This window comes from Entelurus aequoreus, linkage group LG12, assembly GCF_033978785.1.
Source record: "Entelurus aequoreus isolate RoL-2023_Sb linkage group LG12, RoL_Eaeq_v1.1, whole genome shotgun sequence".
Lineage (NCBI taxonomy): Eukaryota > Metazoa > Chordata > Actinopteri > Syngnathiformes > Syngnathidae > Entelurus > Entelurus aequoreus.
The window spans coordinates 10,630,389-10,650,416 of NC_084742.1; the positions used below are offsets into that span (position 1 = coordinate 10,630,389).

General features: G+C 43.8%; 1 protein-coding gene across 2 annotated transcripts; it reads left to right on the forward strand.

Moving 5' to 3' along the window:
• The first annotated feature begins 448 nt into the window (after positions 1–448).
• Positions 449–19,556, forward strand: si:dkeyp-27e10.3 (UPF0606 protein KIAA1549). Of its 2 annotated transcripts, none has more exons than XM_062066787.1 (21): positions 449–659; positions 735–867; positions 1,084–1,228; positions 5,617–6,789; positions 6,863–6,945; positions 7,012–7,311; positions 7,396–7,582; positions 7,652–7,711; positions 7,788–7,939; positions 8,003–8,180; positions 8,300–8,484; positions 11,148–11,356; positions 11,596–11,723; positions 13,868–14,049; positions 14,114–14,328; positions 14,387–14,522; positions 14,597–14,890; positions 14,970–15,031; positions 15,105–15,226; positions 17,822–17,976; positions 18,065–19,556. In XM_062066787.1, exons 3-21 carry the CDS (start codon positions 1,093–1,095, stop codon positions 18,284–18,286), a joined length of 4,179 nt encoding a protein of 1,392 aa, XP_061922771.1. In that variant the 5' UTR covers positions 449–659; positions 735–867; positions 1,084–1,092; the 3' UTR covers positions 18,287–19,556. The 2 variants fall into 2 exon arrangements, with proteins under 2 accessions (XP_061922771.1, XP_061922769.1); XM_062066785.1 differs by having other exon boundaries at positions 1,079–1,228; positions 18,065–19,555.
• The last annotated feature ends 472 nt before the right edge of the window (positions 19,557–20,028 follow it).

Consider the following 20,028-nt stretch of genomic DNA (forward strand, 5'->3'; position numbering starts at 1 on the left):
CTAATCGATGCTAACATGCTATTTAGGCTAGCGATATGTACATATTGCATCATTATGCCTCATTTGTAGCTATATTTGAGGTCATTTAGTTTCCTTTAAGTCCTCTTAATTTAATTTATATCTCATGACACATGTAATATGGCTTTTAATTTTTTGCGGCTCCAGACAGATTTGTTTTTCTATTTGTGGTCCAATATGGCTCTTTCAACATTTTGGGTTGCCGACCCCTGGATTAGGGGGTACTTGAATTAAAAAAAATGTTCACAGGGGGTACATCACTGAAAAAAAGTTGAGAACCACTGCTTTAAACGATGATGATGATCGTGTCAAGTTTGACGTGGACATTGAGTGTAATGACACGAACAGCCGCAGGAGGGCGTTCAAGCAGAAAGGATGTAGAATTGTCCCGCACAAATAAGTCCCTGAACGCACCTCCCGTTCTCTGGCTGCCTCGGAGTCGACCGTGTTCGTGTGGGTTTGAGAAGTGGCGATTTTAGACCGTCCTGTGCCGCGGGTCATCAGAACCAGCGCGGAGGGAGGGGTGGGAAAGACTGCGGACGGAACAACCTTCACACCTCCCTCTTCCTCCTCCTCTTCCTCCTCCTCATCCTCGCTGCAGGAGAGGCGTGACGCCCCGGACTGCATCTTCACCATGGCAGGTAGGTCCGAACCCGGCTCCGGTTCCCGCTCGCTAAAAGCTGTCGTTTATGGCGTCGTCTTGATCTTTCGTACAGTAACGAAGATGCGCGGCTTAGGGTGACGTCCTGCCGAATGGACCCTGATCGGAACCGAAGGAAAAGAAAACGAATCTATGTCACGGCATGAATGTGGGCCGCCATGTCTGAAGAGTCGACGTGAGATAGGCCGGTACGTAATTAGCTCACAACCATCCATGCGAGCGTTCTGACAGGTGACAGTCACACCATTAGCGAAAAGCTTTTATTCCTGACTTCTTTCTTACACAAGGTCAGAGGTCATAAGATCTAATTGAGCAAATGTTCACTGATCACAGTAAAACCGGAACCAGACCCGAAATGTAGGCAGAGCAGCTAGTCCTGACTCCATCTCTGTGGTCTAGACCAGGATCCCAACATGGACCCTGTCATCCCAGTACCACCTAAGACCCAGGCTGGGACCAGGCTGGAACCCAGAACCTCTAAGTGTCTCCTTTTCCAGCTGCTCACCGTGATGCTGGTTTCCATGGCGACCTCCACTTCTCCTCTTGAAGGTATTTAATGTACTTAAACTTATACATACTTATACAGTACACTTATATAAATACTTACTCTTACTCAATACTAATATATACATACACTAACTAATAATTATTAAATTGTAATACTTAAGTCTATATGTAAATGTGTATGTGTATGTATATATATATATATATATATATATATATATATATATATATATATATATATATATATATATATATATATATATATATATATATATATATATATATATATATATATATGTATGTGTGGGAAAAAATCACAAGACTATTTCATCTCTACAGGCCTGTTTCATGAGGGGTTTCCTCAATCCTCAGGAGATTTTAATGGAAGCATTCACATACCATGGTTTATATAGTGCACAGAGCGGGTGGGTACAGGCAGGCGTGGGGGCGTGGTGATTGACTCATGTGTTACCTAGGAGGTGTTTCCTTCTGTGACGGCATGCTGATACAATTTCGCTGCATATATATATATATATATATATATATATATATATATATATATATATATATATATATATATATATATATATATATATATATATATATATATATATATATATGTCTTAATTAGATTATCCAAAAAATAGTGCTCGATACCGTGGTAGAGCGTAATATGTATGTGTGGGAAAAAAATCACAAGACTATTTCATCTCTACAGGCCTGTTTCATGAGGGGTTTCCTGAGGATTATATATATATATATATATATATATATATATATATATATATATATATATATATATATATATATATATATATATATGCACAAATACCTATATACGTATGTAAACCTATACATACGTATATATATGTAAACATATATGTATGTACATGTATCAATGTATGTGTATGTATTGGTGTATATATGTATTTTTATACATGCAGTCGTGGTCAAAAGTACTTGTGAAGGCTATAAATGGTAAATGGGTTATACTTGTATAGCGCTTTTCTACCTTCAAGGTACTCAAAGCGCTTTGACACCATTTCCACATTCATCCATTCACACACACATTCACACACTGATGGCGAGAGATGCCTTGCAAGGCCCTAACCTCCACCCATCAGGAGCAAGGGTGAAGTGTCTTGCTCAAGGACACAACGGACGTGACTATCAATCAATCAATCAATGTTTATTTATATAGCCCTAAATCACAAGTGTCTCAAAGGGCTGTACAAGCCATAACGACATCCTCGGTACAGACTAGATTGGTAGAAGGTCGGGATTGAACCAGGAACCCTCAGGTTGCTGGCACGGCCACTCTCCCAACATCGCCACGCCGTCCACCGGTGGTCAGTGACGCGCCACAGTGGACGCGCCACGCCGTCCACCGGTGGTCATGACTGTGGCCACAGTCATGACCTAAATGTCATGGCTGTCTTGAGTTTTCAATAATTTCTACAACTGTAATTTTTTTGTGATAGAGTGATTGGAGCACACACTTGTTTGTCACAAAAAACGTTCATGAAGTTTGGTTATTTTATGAATTTATTATTGGTGTACGGAAAATGTGACCAAATCTGCTGGGTCAAAAGTATACATACAACAATGTTAATATTTGCTTACATGTCCCTTGGCAAGTTTCACTGCAATAAGGCACTTTTGGTAGCCATCCACAAGCTTCTGGAAAGCTTCTGGTTGAATTTTTGACCACTCCTCTTGACACAATTGCTGCAGTTCGGCTACATTTGTTGGTTTTCTGACATGGACTTGTTTCTTCAGCATTGTCCACATGTTCTCAATGGGATTTAAGTCAGGACTTTGGGAAGGCCATTCTAAAACCTTAATTCTAGCTGATTTAGCCATTCCTTTACCACTTTTGACGTGTGTTTGGTGTCATTGTCCTGTTGGAACACCCAACTGCGCCCAAGACCCAACCTCCAGGCTGATGATTTTAGGTTGTTCTGAAGAATTTGGAGGTAATCCTCCTTTTTCATTGTCCCATTTACTCTCTGTAAAGCACCCGTTCCATTGGCAGCAAAACAGGCCCAGAGCATAATACTACCACCACCATGCTTGACGGTAGGAATTGTGTTCCTTGGATTAAAGGCCTCACTTTTTCTCCTCCAAACATATTGCTGGGTATTGTGGCCAAACAGCTCAATTTTTGTTTCATCTGACTACAGAACTTTCCTCCAGAAGGTCTTATCTTTGTCCATGTGATCAGCAGCAAACTTTAGACCAGCCTTAAGGTGTCGCTTCTGGAGCAAGGGCTTCCTTCTTGCATGGTAGCCTCTCAGTCCATGGCCATGCTAAACATGCTTGACTGTGGACACTAACAAGCAGCTTCCAATTCATTGCGGACCTGCTTTTTGGTGGTTCTCGGTTGACTTTTGATCATCCTGACCAATTTTCTCTCAGCAGCAGGTGACAGCTTGCGTTTTCTTCCTGATAGTGGCAGTGATGTGCCATGCACTTTATACTTACGAAGAATTGTCTGCACAGTTGCTCTTGGGACCTTAAGCTGCTTTGAAATGGCTCCAAGTGACTTTCCTGACTTGTTCAAGTCAATGATTATATCGATTATATATATATATATATATATAGTACACACACATACAATACTGAACCGTTTAATACATAGCCCGTAATTGTGTGTGCGTGCGTGCGTGCTAAAATGTTCACAAGAATAAAAATAATCTGTTTGAGTAGAATTGTTTTATTTATTTCCTAATTAATTCTATAACCTTACATACTTTTTTCCATTTTCTTTTTTACTTTCATTTAGGGCTGCAACAACTAATCGATTAAATCGATTATAATCGATTATAAAAATAATTGGCGATTAAATTAGTCATCGATTCGTTGGATCTATGCTATGCGCATGCGCAGAGGCAATTTTTTAAATTTTTTTTTAATAAACCTTTATTTATAAACTGCAACATGTACAAACAGCTGAGAAACAATAATCAAAATAAGTATGGTGCCAGTATGCTGTTTTTTTTTCAATAAAATACTGGAAAGGATAGAAATGTAGTTTGTCTCTTGTATCCGATTATTGATCGATTAATCGAAGTAATAATAGACAGATTAATCGATTATCAAATTAATCGTTAGTTGCAGCCCTACTTTCATTTGAATCTGACATTTCAGTGTGAGAGGAGTTTGTAATACTATACTTTTCATTGTATAATTTCTTAATAGTAGGCTACTATTTTGTAGTTTTTCTCTGAGTAAATCTTTGGATTTGACTTGCAAAATATTTTTTTTCTTTAGGATTGCAGACATCCAGTACAATTTTAGATGCAACATAGATTGTTTTGGGAAAAAAACGAACGCAAGACATCATGGACTAACAACCCCATCGAGTAAAACAAGACCCCATTGACTAATACAGGGATCGGCAACCCAAAATGTTGAAAGAGCCATAATGGACCAAAAATACAAAAATAATCTGTTTGGAGCCACAAAAAATTAAAAGCCTTATATTAGTCTTATGAAGAAGGCAACACATGATGATGAAATGTAATATTTATTTGACAAATATTGCAACATTGGAAAACATTAGTAAAATGAAGGCTTCTCAGACGGTGAATTTCTCCTGGAAATTACTGGCTTAAAATGGCCAAAGGTATAGATGTGTGTGTCCAAGTTAAAGGAAACGGCAGGCTCTTCTTTTAATGGACTTGTTACAATCTTTGCAAACTGGGTAACATTTGCTGTGGTCTATAAGAGCACACAAACAACTATCAGAAATGCAGCCAATATTACATAGAGATAATGCGTCATGAGACATGCAAATATAAATTAAACACACAGAGGACACAAGTAAAGGAAATTAAATACGCTCAAATATACCTAAAAACGAGGCATGATGCAATATGTACATACAGCTAGCCTAAATAGCACGTTAGCATTGATTAGTTTGCAGTCATGCACTGACCAAATATGCCTGATTAGCACTCAAATAAGTCAATAACATCAACAAAGCTGACCTTTATGCATTCACGCACAGCATAAAACGTTTGGTGGACAAAATGAGACAAAGGAGTGGCATAAAACACGTCTTTCTGTGGCGGCGTCGGAGAAAGTTGTGCATTTTAACAAACTACGGTGCGTTCAAGGTCCGCCAAAATTAGTAGGACAAAATGGCGCTCGCCAAATACTCTCATCAGCGACTATTTAATATAAACAGTGGGATTTCTAACAATTAGCAAGGTTTAAGTCATGATTGTCCTCCACCATTTTAAAACAAACATATATATTGTTTTCTCTTATCTTTTCCATTTTCCATTTTTTTTTTAAAAGCTTCAGGGCACTAACACAAGACCCCATCGACTAACACAAAAATCCATCAACTAACCACAAGACCCCATTGACTACCCATGTAAATGAGACCCCACCAGCGTCTGTCTAATGAAGTGTGTTTGTTTCAGATGGGTCGGACTGGAACAGAACAGCAGTGTCTTTGCCACGTCCTTCATCCCCCCCTTCATCTTCTTCACTACCCCTCCAACTCGGACGCCCAGCAGCTAATCCAGAGTCTGGTTACCATCGTAACAGTGGCAGTCAATCAGAGGATTCAGGTGCTCAGGGAATCCACCTCCTCCTCAGACCCCCAGACCTCCTCTCCCCCAGCTTGACTCCCCCCTTCTCCCCTCACAACCAGCCTACCCTGAGCCCCCCTCCCCAATGGGATCCGGGCAACTCGCTAGAGGAGGCCTGGGGTTCTGGAGACTATGTGGAGACGTTGTCCTTTGTGGTTCCTGATGGGGAGGAGCTAGCACTAGCCACGCCTCTGCCAAGCCACCCCTACGATGATGACGATGTTGAGGACTGGGTGTCCTATGAGACCGTGTTACCCCCGCGTCCCACTCCACCACTTCACTCTCGTGTTCTCCTCTCCCCCTCTTCCACCACTCCCAGCATACCTCCGCACACACAGGCCACGCGCCTGAACGTCTTCTCCAACTGGGATGACGACTATGACCCAGAGGACTTGGTGCCGCTTCAGCCGACAGAACTGCTGCTGCCTGACATGAACAGTTTGGAATATTATACCAACCTGTTGGCAAAGGAACGGGTGAGGGAAGGTTCTAAAGAGGGTTCACAGGAAGGCCAGGTATTGTCTGAACCCTTTGTCACTCCAATAGTAATCCACAACCAAACCCAAGCTCCTCCATCTCTAAGTTCTGGTCTTCCTCCTTCGAGGGAGCCTGAACATCCCCTAGCCAACCCTACTCCTGGGCCCCCCCTCTCACCATCCCTCACGCGAGAGGAAGAGTCTCGATCAGTGACGCCCTCTGCTCCTCCTCTTGCTCCAGATCGAAAAGACCACTTCCCACCAATTGTGAAACACCCTCCCATTTCTAACTCTACCAGTCGACTGCGCCCGCCTCCCCAATTTGGACCCCCCACTCATCTTGATAGACCTGTAGAGGTTACTGACAAGCCAGAGAAGACCACCACTCATACCTCTACCACGCAGAGGACAGCCATCAGCTTGACGAGAGCGCCGCCGGTGACCACGCCCAAGGTAGCCCAGACACCCGCCAGCAAACAGTACCTGTGCAACGTCACCAGGCCGGAGTTGTATTTGGTCAGAGTAGGTACGCCAACATCAGGTCATGTGACCTCAGCACGGATCCAACCAGCTGATCAGCCCATGTGTTGTGTCTCCAGGTGGTACCAGAGGCTCAGTGGCAGGTTTCACTCTGGTCCGGGATCTTTTAAGGAGAGAATTTAACCGATCAGTGGAGCTTCAGGTACGAACCAAGTATATATTTCTCATTGTCATGTCAGGTTATTGACAGGTGTCTGTTCTTCATCAGTTCTTGAGAACTCCTTCCAGTTTTGCCTTCCGTGTTGTGTCCGGTCCTTTGATATACACCGCCATTTCAGTCATCAATGCCCTCCGCCGACCACCACGCTTCTCAGGCCCGGTTCCCGCCGTGTCAGCCCTCTACACCGTGCCTGACATCAGGTACCAGGTCCACACAGTGTTGCAGTTTGTTCCATCTCACATCGACGTCAGAGTCTGCAACTTCAGCGAGCGTGTCGAGATGGGCCTTGTGATGGCATACAGGGAAACTCGGCGACGCTCTTTGGAGCCTGGCGGCGTCAGCGTCCAGGTGTGCCCCGCCTGTATCCCGCCTGCGTCCCGCGTATGTCTGATATCGTCACAGCCGTTCTTCACATGTTGTTTTTCTTTCTAGCTGCTGAACATTACGCTCAGCTCAGCAAGGCCAGTGGTAGAACAGAAAGTTCCTGTCGACATTACTTTTGCGGTTCGCGATGGGCGGGGCTACCTCTTGGGGTCAGAGGTCAGCCAACACCTGTGGAAGCTGAGCCTGGTCGAGTTCAGTTTCTACGTCGGGTTTCCCGCTCTGCAGATCGCTGAACGTATGCCATCTGCTTGCATCAAGTCATTGATAACAATGCAGTGATCTAATTGGTTGTTTGGTGTTTCAGCGTTTCATTACCCTGAACTCAACACCACCCATCACCTGCGATCCACGTGGGTCCGCACAGGTGAGAGCTCTTTTGACCTTAATGGCTACACAAAATCAAGTCACATGGCTGATTTGGAACTTCTGGATGCTTCTAGTCCTCCTGGGCGTCGAAAACCAGCTCTCGTCTGAGCGAAGTTTCAAAGCTCGTGTGGAGCGGCGCTTGGCCTTACTGCTTGAGGAAGGACTGGGAGCGTCCAGCAGAAGGCGCTGGAGGAGGGCCACTGCTGTTGGCAACAACAGCCTGCAGGTATGCATACTTTCAACTTTTTTGTTTAAATCCAAGTCAAAAAAACTTCCTGTGCTTTCTCAGGTGGTCCGGCTGGCCAGGTTGTCTGGGCCGGAGCGCCCTCTTGAGGTTTTGTATTTTGTGGAGGGCCCGGGAGGCACACGGGTCCCAGCAGAGGTGACAGCTGAAACCCTGAATAGTTTAGACCTCCAGAGAGCGGCCATCGTCCTTGGACATCAAGTTCAGAGACCACTGGCCCAACGTGAGTCACACCTGAGAAATTGTCTACGTTGTTACAAGAACTTGCTGGAAATTGTTAGAAGTAGAAGAGTAAAATGGATGTTCATATTATTTACGCTAGTCTTACTTCTTCGCTCCCAGCTGTAGAGACCAAGTCCCTGCCGCCATCTGAGACCCAAAGCAGTAGTATTTGGCTGATCGTTGGCGTCATTGTCCCGGTCTTTCTGGCCGTCTTTATCATCATCATCCTCTACTGGAAACTGTGTGGCTCAGAGAAACTGGAGTTTCAGCCAGACGCCATCAACACCATCCAGCAGAGGCAGAAGGTAAGACAGGACGTCGCTTACAAACAATAGTGGCGAGGATTGAACTCGCCATTAGGCAAACACAGGCAGTTTCCTGGGACACAAGATTTTCACGGGCCCCCAAATGTATCATTAAAACAATTAATAAAGATGTCTTCTATTTAAAACAATTATTTATTTATTTTAGTTTGCACAACTAAAAGAAAATCAAAATGCTTCATCAATCATGATCGTTTCGAGAGCTCCCCAAGCCCTTCTCACAGAACGGACTGTTCCATGCCACTGCACATGTGCAGAAGTGATTCAAAAAGATGTTCCAAACAAACTTTTAAAAAAAGTTGTACTCAAGTGGAGTGGAAAATGGGATAAGGCGAGAAAATAACAAAATATAAAGTAATATATGTGATCAACGACAAAACAGTCAGCAGCAGCGTTGCTGCCCGTAGGATGTAGAGGTACAATGGAGAGTGACACTTTTCATCACAAATATCTGAGTATTGAGGCGCTGGAACTGTTGTAACCCCAGGGTTTTGTTAGATGTAGTCCAAGCTCAGCAAAAGGATAGTCAAGCAGGCAGAAACTCGAGAGGCATTTTTTAAAAAGTCATCAGTAGCTGTGTTTCCATTACTCCAAGAAATACGCAAAATAAGAAACTGGTAATGGAAACACCCATATTTCAAAAAACCTCTCAAATATCGCAAAAACATTTTTGCACTCTCATGAGGTGGCTTTCGAGACGTTTTGCAAAAGCATAATGGAAACGCTTTTTCCGCATTTAGAGGTCACATAAACACAGAACCGACACGGCGCCAATGCAGGACAACTAGGGCAGACGGGTCGTCTTAGTGTAGCTTTGATTGGGTCTGCCGGGGGGAGTGAAGCAGCACCGGGCCGTCTCGCAGGTTCCTTCCCGGCAACAGAGGCCAACTCATAGGCTCGGAGAGACCCAAATGCCCGAACAATTTTGAGGAGGCCGTAAGTCTCCGACCGGTCGGCAGGGGGTGGGCTGGTGTGGGGAAGCGAGGCGGCACCGTCTAACCGGGCCGTCTCGCGGGTCTCTTACCGGCAATTAAGGCCGAACCGCAGTCTGAGAGACCCACATGCCCGAACAGTAATGTCAAGCAGGCCGTAAGGACGCTGCCTTTGAGCGATCACCCGCTGCCTTCGTCTTCCGCTGACATCACGGCAACAGCTGTGGCTGCAATATCTCGCTAGATGAGATTTTACAAGAATTACGGCTCTTGGCGCAAAACACCCTTTAATGGAAACTCCTACAAGTCACAAATGTACTTTGTCGTGACTTTAGAAATATCGCTTTCATTTTGCGAAAAACTGCAATGGAAACGCAGCAAGTCTCATCTCTCGTTCCAACACGGCCACTGTCAAAAGCTCTTTTTTTCCCACCAGTCACACACTTCAGGCCTTCACAATAATAGCGCTATGTGTGACATGCGATCGAACTGAGCTAACAAAATATTGATTTCTGAAAAATGGCTTACTTTATCAAATGTTAAGTAATGTTCCTGTCAAGTAAAATAAAAGCATTGGGATAAGTCAGGGGTGTCCAAAGTGCGGCCCGGGGGCCATTTGCGGCCCGCAGCTAATTGTTTATCGGCCTGCTACACATTCTGCAAAAATTGCAAAATTGATAATATTGCAAAAATGTAAAAAAACATTTGAAAAAAGTGGAATGAGGTGAAATCTAACAAGAAAAAGTTGCAATGTTGACACAAAGCTGCCATGCAGGCTGTTTTTTTTCTTTTGTCTTTGTTTATTTTATTTTTTTTTTGCCATTGCTAAAAAAAAAAAAAAAGACTAAAAATCTATGTTATAATTAATTATTACTTAAAAAATATCACTTTGAAAGGTTTTATGTGGAAAAAATATTGCATACATTGTGTGGTTGCCATATAAAAACATTAAAGTTTTATTTGACAAAAGAGCATAAAACAAACAAAATAATAGTTCAAACGTAAAATCGACAGATATGTCTGAAGTTGAGCTCGTAATTTAAGTGTTAAAAGTTTTAAAAAAAAACTAATAAAAATGTATCACTTTATGAGTGGGGGACCTTTTGGATCCCAAATATATTTAGTAGGATTTTATTTAACTTTTCACTGCGATTACTCAAAAATATTAAAGACTTAAAATCAATGGTGTCCTGCATTATTGATCTTTTAAGGCTCTAATTACTAAATACTGCATATTTCAGTTTTACTATAAAAAACAAAGTTGTCTTTGACAGAAAACCTTTTTTTTTTTTTTACTTTATATCAACCTCAAGTTGATATAGAGATTTACTGTAAGCGTTAGATAAAAAATAATAATAATAATTTGACTTATTTTTAACACTTTAATGACTGAGACCCTTTATAGTCCCCGGGGGCCCTGAAGGTTAAAAAAAAAAAAAATCCATATATTTTGTTAAGGTTTGAAAATGAAAAATATAAAAATGGCCCCCGCATTCTTACATTTTTCCGTGTGCGGCCCTCAGTGGAAAAAGTTTGGACACCCCTGGGATAAGTAGGCTTTTTTACATGCAGAGAGCATGATAGTTTCTAACAATAAATGGTAAATGACCATGTTGTTTTTGTTGTAAGGAGGGCTCTAATGACTTAGTTTGCCTTGGGCCTCTAAATGACTAAATCCGCCCCTGAGGGCAACTTACATGCGCTGCCTCTCAGCTTCAGGGCTCCAGTGTGAAAGGCTTCGACTTCGCCAAACTTCACCTGGGCCAGCACAGTAAAGACGACATCATGGTGATCCAGGAGTCGGGACCGCTGCCCGTACCCGCGAAAGAGGCCACACCCTCTGATGGCGGTGACCTCAACACTCCAAAATCAAAAGGGTCGTCCACCAAAACTGCCAGAACCAGCCGTCGCCACCGGGGAAGGTCAGTCTCCTCAATCGTCTCTTTTACATCTTACCTGATGTCAGAAATTGTGCAGTGTTGGGTATGGAAAGCCACCTGGAAATACCAGAGGCCGGTAATTAGCTAGCTATCTAGCATTTAGTAGTGGTGCACATAGCTGGCCCCAGCTGGCTTCCATTCCTGATCAGTGACACACTGTTGGCTGACTGATGTTCCTGCATTAGTCTAAGACAACAAAATAAAAAGGTTTGTCTTGTCAGGACCAGCCCATCAGACGCAGACTCGTTAGGCAGTGACCAATCAAGCGGCAGAGAGTCCACAGAGGAGAGTACTCGCCCTGTAGCCACGCCTATCGAGGCCAAGCAGCAGAGGAAGCCGCCCAAAAATGGTGAGAAATACTGTGACATCATGGTGTTCCCTGCTAAAAGAAAACTATTTTCACATTTTGTTGATTGAGAAAAATGACAAGATAATTGTGCAAATACTTTTTCTAAACAATGATCACACAGATTAGTTTTTGTTATTATTTTCTCTGTGAATTGCTGGGTTGCAGCCACATGACCTAGAGACCGCCCCCCTTACTTGAGGCTCCAGATGGAAGGCAAACGTTTTAGCAGCACAGCTGTTCACATATTTTAAAGGTTTAGTGGCAAATATACAAGCCAAATATCATAAAAAAAAGCTGAATGTGATCAAGTGGATCCATACACTCTTAAGAAAAAATACTTTAACCGAAGTGGAAGTTTCAAACTATCTCGTTGACCACTTTCCTTTCTTCAATCAATCAATCAATGTTTATTTATATAGCCCTAAATCACAAGTGTCTCAAAGGGCTGTACAAGCCACAACGACATCCTCGGTACAGAGCCCACATACGGGCAAGGAAAACTCACCCCAGTGGGACGTCAATGTGAATGACTATGAGAAACCTTGGAGAGGACCGCATATGTGGGTAACCCCCCCCCTCTAGGGGAGACCGAAAGCAATGGATGTCGAGTGGGTCTGACATAATATTGTGAAAGTCCAAAACATCAGCGAAAGTCCAGTCCATGGTGGGGCCAGCAGGAACCATCCCGAGCGGAGACGGGTCAGCAGCGTAGAGATGTCCCCATCCGATGAACAGGCTAGCGGTCCACCCCGGGTTGGGAGCAGAGTAGAAAAGAAAAGAAAAGAAACGGCAGATCAACTGGTCTAAAAAGGGAGTCTATTTAAAGGCTAGAGTATACAAATGAGTTTTAAGATGAGACTTAAATGCTTCTACTGAGGTAGCATCTCTAACTTTTACCAGGAGGGCATTCCATAGTATTGGAGCCCGAATAGAAAACGCTCTATAGCCCGCAGACTTTTTTTGGGCTCTGGGAATCACTAATAAGCCGGAGTTCTTTGAACGCAGATTTCTTGCCGGGACATATGGTACAATACAATCGGCAAGATAGGCAGGAGCTTGACCGTGTAGTATTTTATACGTAAGTAGTAAAACCTTAAAGTCGCATCTTAGGTGCACAGGAAGCCAGTGCAAGTGAGCCAGTATAGGCGTAATATGATCATTGTTGTTCTTAAACATTAATCCATTAAACACAATGTTGGAATTATTAGTGCATGGGTAATTAACGTATTTGATGGACATTAACAACAAATCTATCAAACCTTCCTCGTTTTTTGTCCTCCTTTCCCTGTGTCGTCGCTGTCCCGTTTTTTTCTCCCGAATTTGACCCCTTATGAAAAAATATCCTACAACGATCAAGTCCGCTCAAATCAGTGCCGTGGAGGAACACATAATTGTGTTTCTATTTTCATTCATGCAATATAACAAGGGTCCTCACCAGTTTTGCCAGATCTCACAAGGGAAACAAGCAAAAACAAGCCCAAAAGAAGTCCAACAGGCAACCCACCAATGAAAAACCGAAATTCGATTTTTTCCGTTTGAATTTTTCAGAATTCAATTTTTTTTACCTTTCACAGTGGTACCGTGTCCAAACTTTTTTTTTTTTTTTACCAAGGTGTCATACCGACACGTGAAAGAATGTGGTGAGCCTCTTTGATACATTTTGTACATTAAAGATGCTAAACCCTATTAAATGTACCAGATGTTTGGAAGTTTCCTAAAAAAAACTCCTCGTATTAAAATATATGGAGAATTGAAAATCATAAACAAGCTTTTACAGTTTATTTTAAGTTTATACTGACATGGACACTGTGGTCACTGCACACTTGATCGTATTGTTGACTCGACGAGAGCGACAGGCTAACACAGCAGCAACTTTTATCCGCAGTTTTTTGTTTGTTTCACCAACTTTTGGTGTCATTGTCACCCAGTTTTGAATAGTACTTTTTTGCTCGAGTACGCTTGTTTGCCCTCCATGTTTGGAGTCTGAGTGGACGGCAACCTAACGTGATGTCAAGTGCGGCCCAGCAATAGCAACATGAATGCTAATGCTAATGCTATTTTACACTTGTTTTAATGATTTCACTTCATTTATTCAATTATTTCACACTATTTCCCCTTCTGACCTCCTTCCATGGTACTACCAGGCGGTCCGGACGAACTTTTGTCTTCGTCCTCCATCTTTGAACACGTGGATCGTCTTTCCCGCGGCTCGTCTGACGGCGCGCGGCGGCCAGCTAGCAAGGTGCAGCTCATCGCCATGCAGCCGCGTCCGAGCCCGCCGTCGACACAGCCCAGCCCCTCCCTCACTGAAAAGGTCAACACCGAGGTGAGACGGGTAAGAAGGATGTCTCTGCGGACCGGCTGTTTGTGACGTGGTGGCCGTCCTGCAGGTGGCGCTGCGACACAAGTCGGAGATGGAGCACCATAGGAACAAGCTGCGGCAGCGTGCCAAGAGGCGGGGCCAGTGTGATTTCCCATCCATGGATGACATCATGGACGCTTTTGGAGACGGTCCGGTGCAGACCGAGGTCGCTCAGCGTCTCTATAGCTCCGCCCATGACCATATGGACTGCATACTACAGGGGGACACTCCGTCCCCTCCGAGGTCAGACTTGAGCCGAGCAAAATTCTTGAAGCTTTTCCTCAAGGGTGTGTTTGTGCAGAGGGAGGCGTTCTCCTCGGGGTCGGCGGGCTCAGCAGGGACCAGGAAGTCTTCCTGATACTGACCAGGATCGGCTGCTTTTAGACCAGGGCGCCACCTACAGGAAGTACCCTGGACTCAACAACGTAGCCTACATGGTGAGCGCCATCAGGAACTTGTGTGTGATGAAAAACTTTTTTCTTGACGGTCTTCTCTCTTGTCTCTCCTACAGTCTGACCCGGACCTTCCCCCGGATAACGGGAGCCCGTCTCCCACTGATGAGTTGTTTGACGCCTCCCCAGTCCCGCCCCCTTACATGCCACCGCAGCCATCAATCGAGGAAGCCCGGCAGCAAATGCACTCGCTCCTGGACGACGCCTTCGCTCTGGTGTCGCCGTCCTCGCAAGGCAGTGCCGGGCTAAGCGGCGTAAGCCCCGCCCTCCCTGGCCCGTCCCCACAGGGCGGCCCACTGGGCAGGCAGTGGGGCTCCTACCCAGCCGGCCCCACCCACAGCCCTCTCTCTGCTGTGAGTGCTTCGCCCGACCGATTTTTGATCATATCGGCCTCTTTGCACGTCTTCATATCTTCTCTCCTTGTCGCTACAGAGATACGCTGAGCTCGGGGTTTCTCCGACCTCAGGTCAGGGAGGCCATGGTCATCTGCAGAGGTCAGTGGGCCGTGATCGTGACACACAAACACACGCAGTGCTGTTATAAGAGGTTTTTGTGCGTTTTACACAGGCAGGACTCAGGTGGCTTTGTCACCGCTGGAGACCAGCTGCAGGAGCCCCTTTACTCCAGCAGGGGGCAGTACAAAGAGCTGCCCTCATCCTCCAGACCGCGCCCTGTAGGGGGCAGCGCAGGTACTATGCCATATGTGTCAAACTCAATTCATTATTAATGGGCCCCGGGATGATATTTGATCAGTATTAGAACCTGCCCGCAGGCCACAGCCGCCTGCTGCTGTTTTGCACGCACTAATACTCCATCAGTGTTGGTGCTAGGAATTTTCAAAACTTTTTGGCTTGTTCCATTAGATATAGTAAACATTAAATGTTATGTTTCATGGAAAAACTGATGCAGAACTAAGCTATTCTTGGACAAAATCTGAAAGTGCTTCTTAGTACCATAGCTCCAAGTCCTACGTGTCAAAATCAAGGCCCGCGGGCCGGATCTGGCCCGCAAATGAATTATCTATGGCCCCCGGGATGATATCTGATTAGTATTAGAACCGGCCCGCAGGCCACAGCCGCCTGCTGCTGTTTTGCACGCACCAATACTCCATCAGTGTTGGCGCTAGGAATTTTCAAAATGGGGTCCTTGGACACTATCAAGTCATAAAAATGGGGTCCCACAGTACATTTTTGGGGTCCCACTTTTTTGCAACCGTTTTGAAAACAAATGATAAATGTAAGCATTATCCTGTTATGTCTCACATTCTATATTGTGTTTTGGAAAAAGGTTGTCATAAATGTTACTTAATTCATTAAAAAAAAATAATACAAAAGAAAATACTTTTTTATGCATATGTAAATTTATTCAGTTATTAACATTCATTCACTTTTTTCTTTCCTTCATGGATCTAAAGTTTACCGCTGCCGGTATTTTTTTCTATATTTTGATTGAAACATTTTCAGAATGTGTTTGTTCTATTTTTGGCCAAAGTAAGACAAAGAAAACAATCAGAAGTTGTCTTTATTTTGTACTTTTAATGCACAGATTTTCCTCCATGCGGCCCCTGAGCTAAAATGAGTTTGACACCCCTGTACTATGGCGCCAAACAGTTCCAAAATCCTCGCTTGTAAAAAAAAAAAAAACACACTCTGCATCTGCGTGGTTTTTCTGTGACCAGAAAAAGAGAACTTTCATCTGAAACTCGACAGTCTATTCTTGTTCTTAGAAATGAAGGCTATTCCACAAAATTGTTTGGGTGACCCCAAACTTTTGAACGGTAGTGTATATATATTTTTTTAAGAATACATTTTAAAAAAGACGTGTTTAGGTCACTAAGAGGAGCTTTGTAACCTGTAACCTGTTTGGAAAAGGTTTCATCATCATAAAACATTGCGTAAATCGGTTTGAATTGAGAATTGTGTTGAATCGAATTGTGAGTTGTTGTAAGATACCTAATGTCTATATAATGCAGTCCTTCTCAAATAGTGGGGAGGGCCCCTTCCTGGGGAGGCGCACTGCTATGCCAGTGGGGTTCGTGTGATCCCGGGATACATACTTAATCAGTATCATGCAGTGTCATGCTTCAAACCGTGTTTAAAAAAGCTGTGCACTATACAAAATGTGCTCACTGTAGCCATTAATCCCGACTTTCTCATTTTAATAAAAAAAAAAATCAGCACAAATTGTTTTATTTTTTAAATTGTTTTTATTGAATTTTTAAAGTGTTTTATATATTGTACTCCTGAGTTAATGTAGCTAATCGATTTTAATGTATTATTATTTATTGAGTTTATTTAGCTTCATTTGTCAGTGTCAAATGGTTTAAGTCGGTCAACATATGTTTATCATATAAGTAAGTTTTTTATTTCAGGCAAATTGATGCTCTTTAAAAAAAATTGTTACAGACTCAAAAACAATGTTAATAAAGTTATTCTTTGTTGTAAGTTGATTTATATTTCTTTTTTAAAAAAGGATACAATGTTATGCAGTTATACTTACAACAATTTCCTAGACAAAATATACTATTTATAGTGGCGGAGGAGAGGGGGGGCGCGAAAAATTGCTTCCTCTCTAGGTGGGACGTAACAGAATATAATTAAGAAGCACTGATAATGTAACATTGCAAAACCTGTAGAGCATATATCCAGAAAAAACATTTTGTCAGTTAAAGGTTGTTGTCAAAAAGCGCCATTATTGATATCTTCACATGACATCATGACAAAGGGTGAAGTCATTGTATTGTAAATTGTGCATATTAGATGACTAAAAAACTAATATTTGCTTATTTTATCTGTGTTGGCCCTGTGATGAGGTGGCGACTTGTCCATGGTGTACCCCGCCTTTCGCCCATGTGCAGCTGGTATAGGCTCCAGCACACCCCGCGACCCCGTAAGGGACAAGCAGTAGAAAATGGATGGATGGATGGATGGATGGATGTCTATCTAAAGACTCTTAATCCCCTTAAAGAAGGGACACACAACAGGTTCCCTTGGATTGGCTCTTACCAGGAGACAGAAGGCCTTTAAAGTGACCAATCAGAAAGAAGGGGCCCCCTATTCAATTCCCGCCCCTAAATGCCAAAAGGGTGGAATGTCGCGCGAGCACAAACCGAGTCCAAGCGCAACTAAAAATACTCCGCGTGCACGAAATAAATCTGGTGTTGGGCACAAGGATTTTGGTACTGTTTTGACTCCATAAGGTCCAACCCTCGACTCGTATCACACGCAATGCTTGGCGATATTAGCAGACAGCAGTTTTTCACATTTACCCGATGTGTCCACCAGGCGTGCAGCTCCACCAACTGACCCAGGTGGGGTTGTCGAGCCAGATTGGCGCGTACCCTGGGGTGGGTCGCAGCGCCTCAGGTCCGACCGGCTCCTGTTGGCACCAACAGCACTCAGACCAGGACCTGTCCAGAGCTGGAGGCAGCCGGGAGAACGTAAGTGTGGACGTGCAGATGGGATTATGAAACAAGTTGCTTGTTTTGGTCATGATGCTAACAAAGTTTGTCCTCTTTGAACCACCAGGTGCTGTCCTTTCCCGACTTTTCGTCTTCGTCTGTTTTCCAGATGCCGAGCTCCTCGCTTCGAGATGTGTCAGCGCCGCCACTTCTTCTGACATCCCCGACTCCGGAGTATCTGCCAGAGGACGCCTCGCCCTCCGCTCACAGCTCCGCTTCCCTGATAAAGGCCATCAGAGAGGAGCTTCGCCGTCTGGCACACAAACAGGCCGTGACCAGCTACCCTTAGAGTGGTCAGCATCGGGATCCGGTCTGGACTTGTTAAGGACCGACCAACCAAACGCATTCTCCCTCTCTTCGGAAAGTTACAGGGTTCCGTCTGTCTGCCGTTCGTCTTTGGCCTCAGTGTCCATCTGGACTTCTCATTCACCTTTCATCATTGCAATGGATTTGATCTTCTTGGAGGTCTTCCGAAGTCCTCCCAATAGGTTGTCGATGATCGGAAGGTTGGAGATGAAGATTGGACGTTCCAAACATTGACAAGTGGACATCCTGACCTTCTGTGGTGCTAAGCGTCATCCTCTTGTCAAGGATCACACATTGCCTTCCACACATCCATCAGCCAGACCAGGTGTCAGTCTTAAAACCCACTCAGCGAGGCCTTGGTATACCGTCGACAGCCGGAGGTACTTTGTAGTTATAAAGCGTAAATAAAAGTACAGATATCCATCATTTTGAGCACAATATAAATGTTTCTATGGCGTATATAAAGTAAATCTATAAATGAACGTATCGGTCAAAGTGTTTATTTTCATCAAAAAAAGACCAGACTACTGTTGTACGATTGTACTGGTGTTGTAAGTACAAAATGTTAGCATAGCTGCTCTGCTGTAACTTAGCGCTAATTGTTAGCTTTCATATCATCGTTGTGAAGGCACAAAGTCAGAGGGGCGTTGCCTCAATAGAGCCAAACCAGAATGCACCCTCGAACGTGGGGACGGACAAAAGTGACGCAAATCAGTCTGCTCACGTTTGCAAAGCGTGGTGGGCAAACGCCACCGGTTCTCTCTGCTGATTGGCAGCTGTCTATCTGATGTTGTGATGACGTCATGGCCCTGCAGCCAATAGGTGTTTGTCTCTGCTAATGTTCCAGCATGTCCACTTCTGTTAAAAGCCTGCGCTCAGTGTTAGCATGCTGCTTATTTTAGCATGTTGCTAAGAGAGAAAATCATGTCAAACTTTTATTTCGAACAGGGAAAGAAGAAAAAGAAGCCAATGATGATGACGTGCAATGAAAACGGACATATCTGTTGACAAAAATGATGATGATGTTCACCTGTCCGGGTAAAATGTGGGGTGTGGTCACATGACCACATGGTCCCATGGTGCTAATATTATTCAACTGTTGAGTGTTGATAACATTTATTTATTTTGATCATTTTAAACATCACCAGCATTAAAGAGATGAGTTTCATGTACTTTTTTCCCCCCTTTCCTTTCCAATGATTGATCCCACACTTCACAGTCAAGTAAACATATTTTCTAAATCAAATAAGGCGAACTTCATTCGGGGAAATGTGACACTTTCCCCTCTAGAGAAAGTCAAACACAAATACAAATAGACGGAATAGAAATTGAAAGAGTAAATGAAACCACATTTCTAGGTATAATGATTGATGATAGATTGAACTGGAAATCTCATGTAAAAAATATACAACATAAAGTAGCAAGAAACTAGAGTTCATGTTCTGCAGGATTAGGTCTCTGCTATTTGCAGATGATGTGGTCCTGATGGATTCATCTGGCCAAGATCTTCATCTCTCACTGGATCGGTTCGCAGCCGAGTGTGAAGCGACTGGGATGGGAATCAGCATCTCCAAGTCCGAGTCCATGGTTCTCGCCCGGAAAAGGTTGGAGTGCCATCTCTGGGTTGGGGAGGAGACACTGCCCCAAGTGGAGGAGTTCAAGTACCTAGGAGTCTTGTTCACGAGTGAGGGAAGAGTGGATCGTGAGATCGAAAGGTGGATCAGT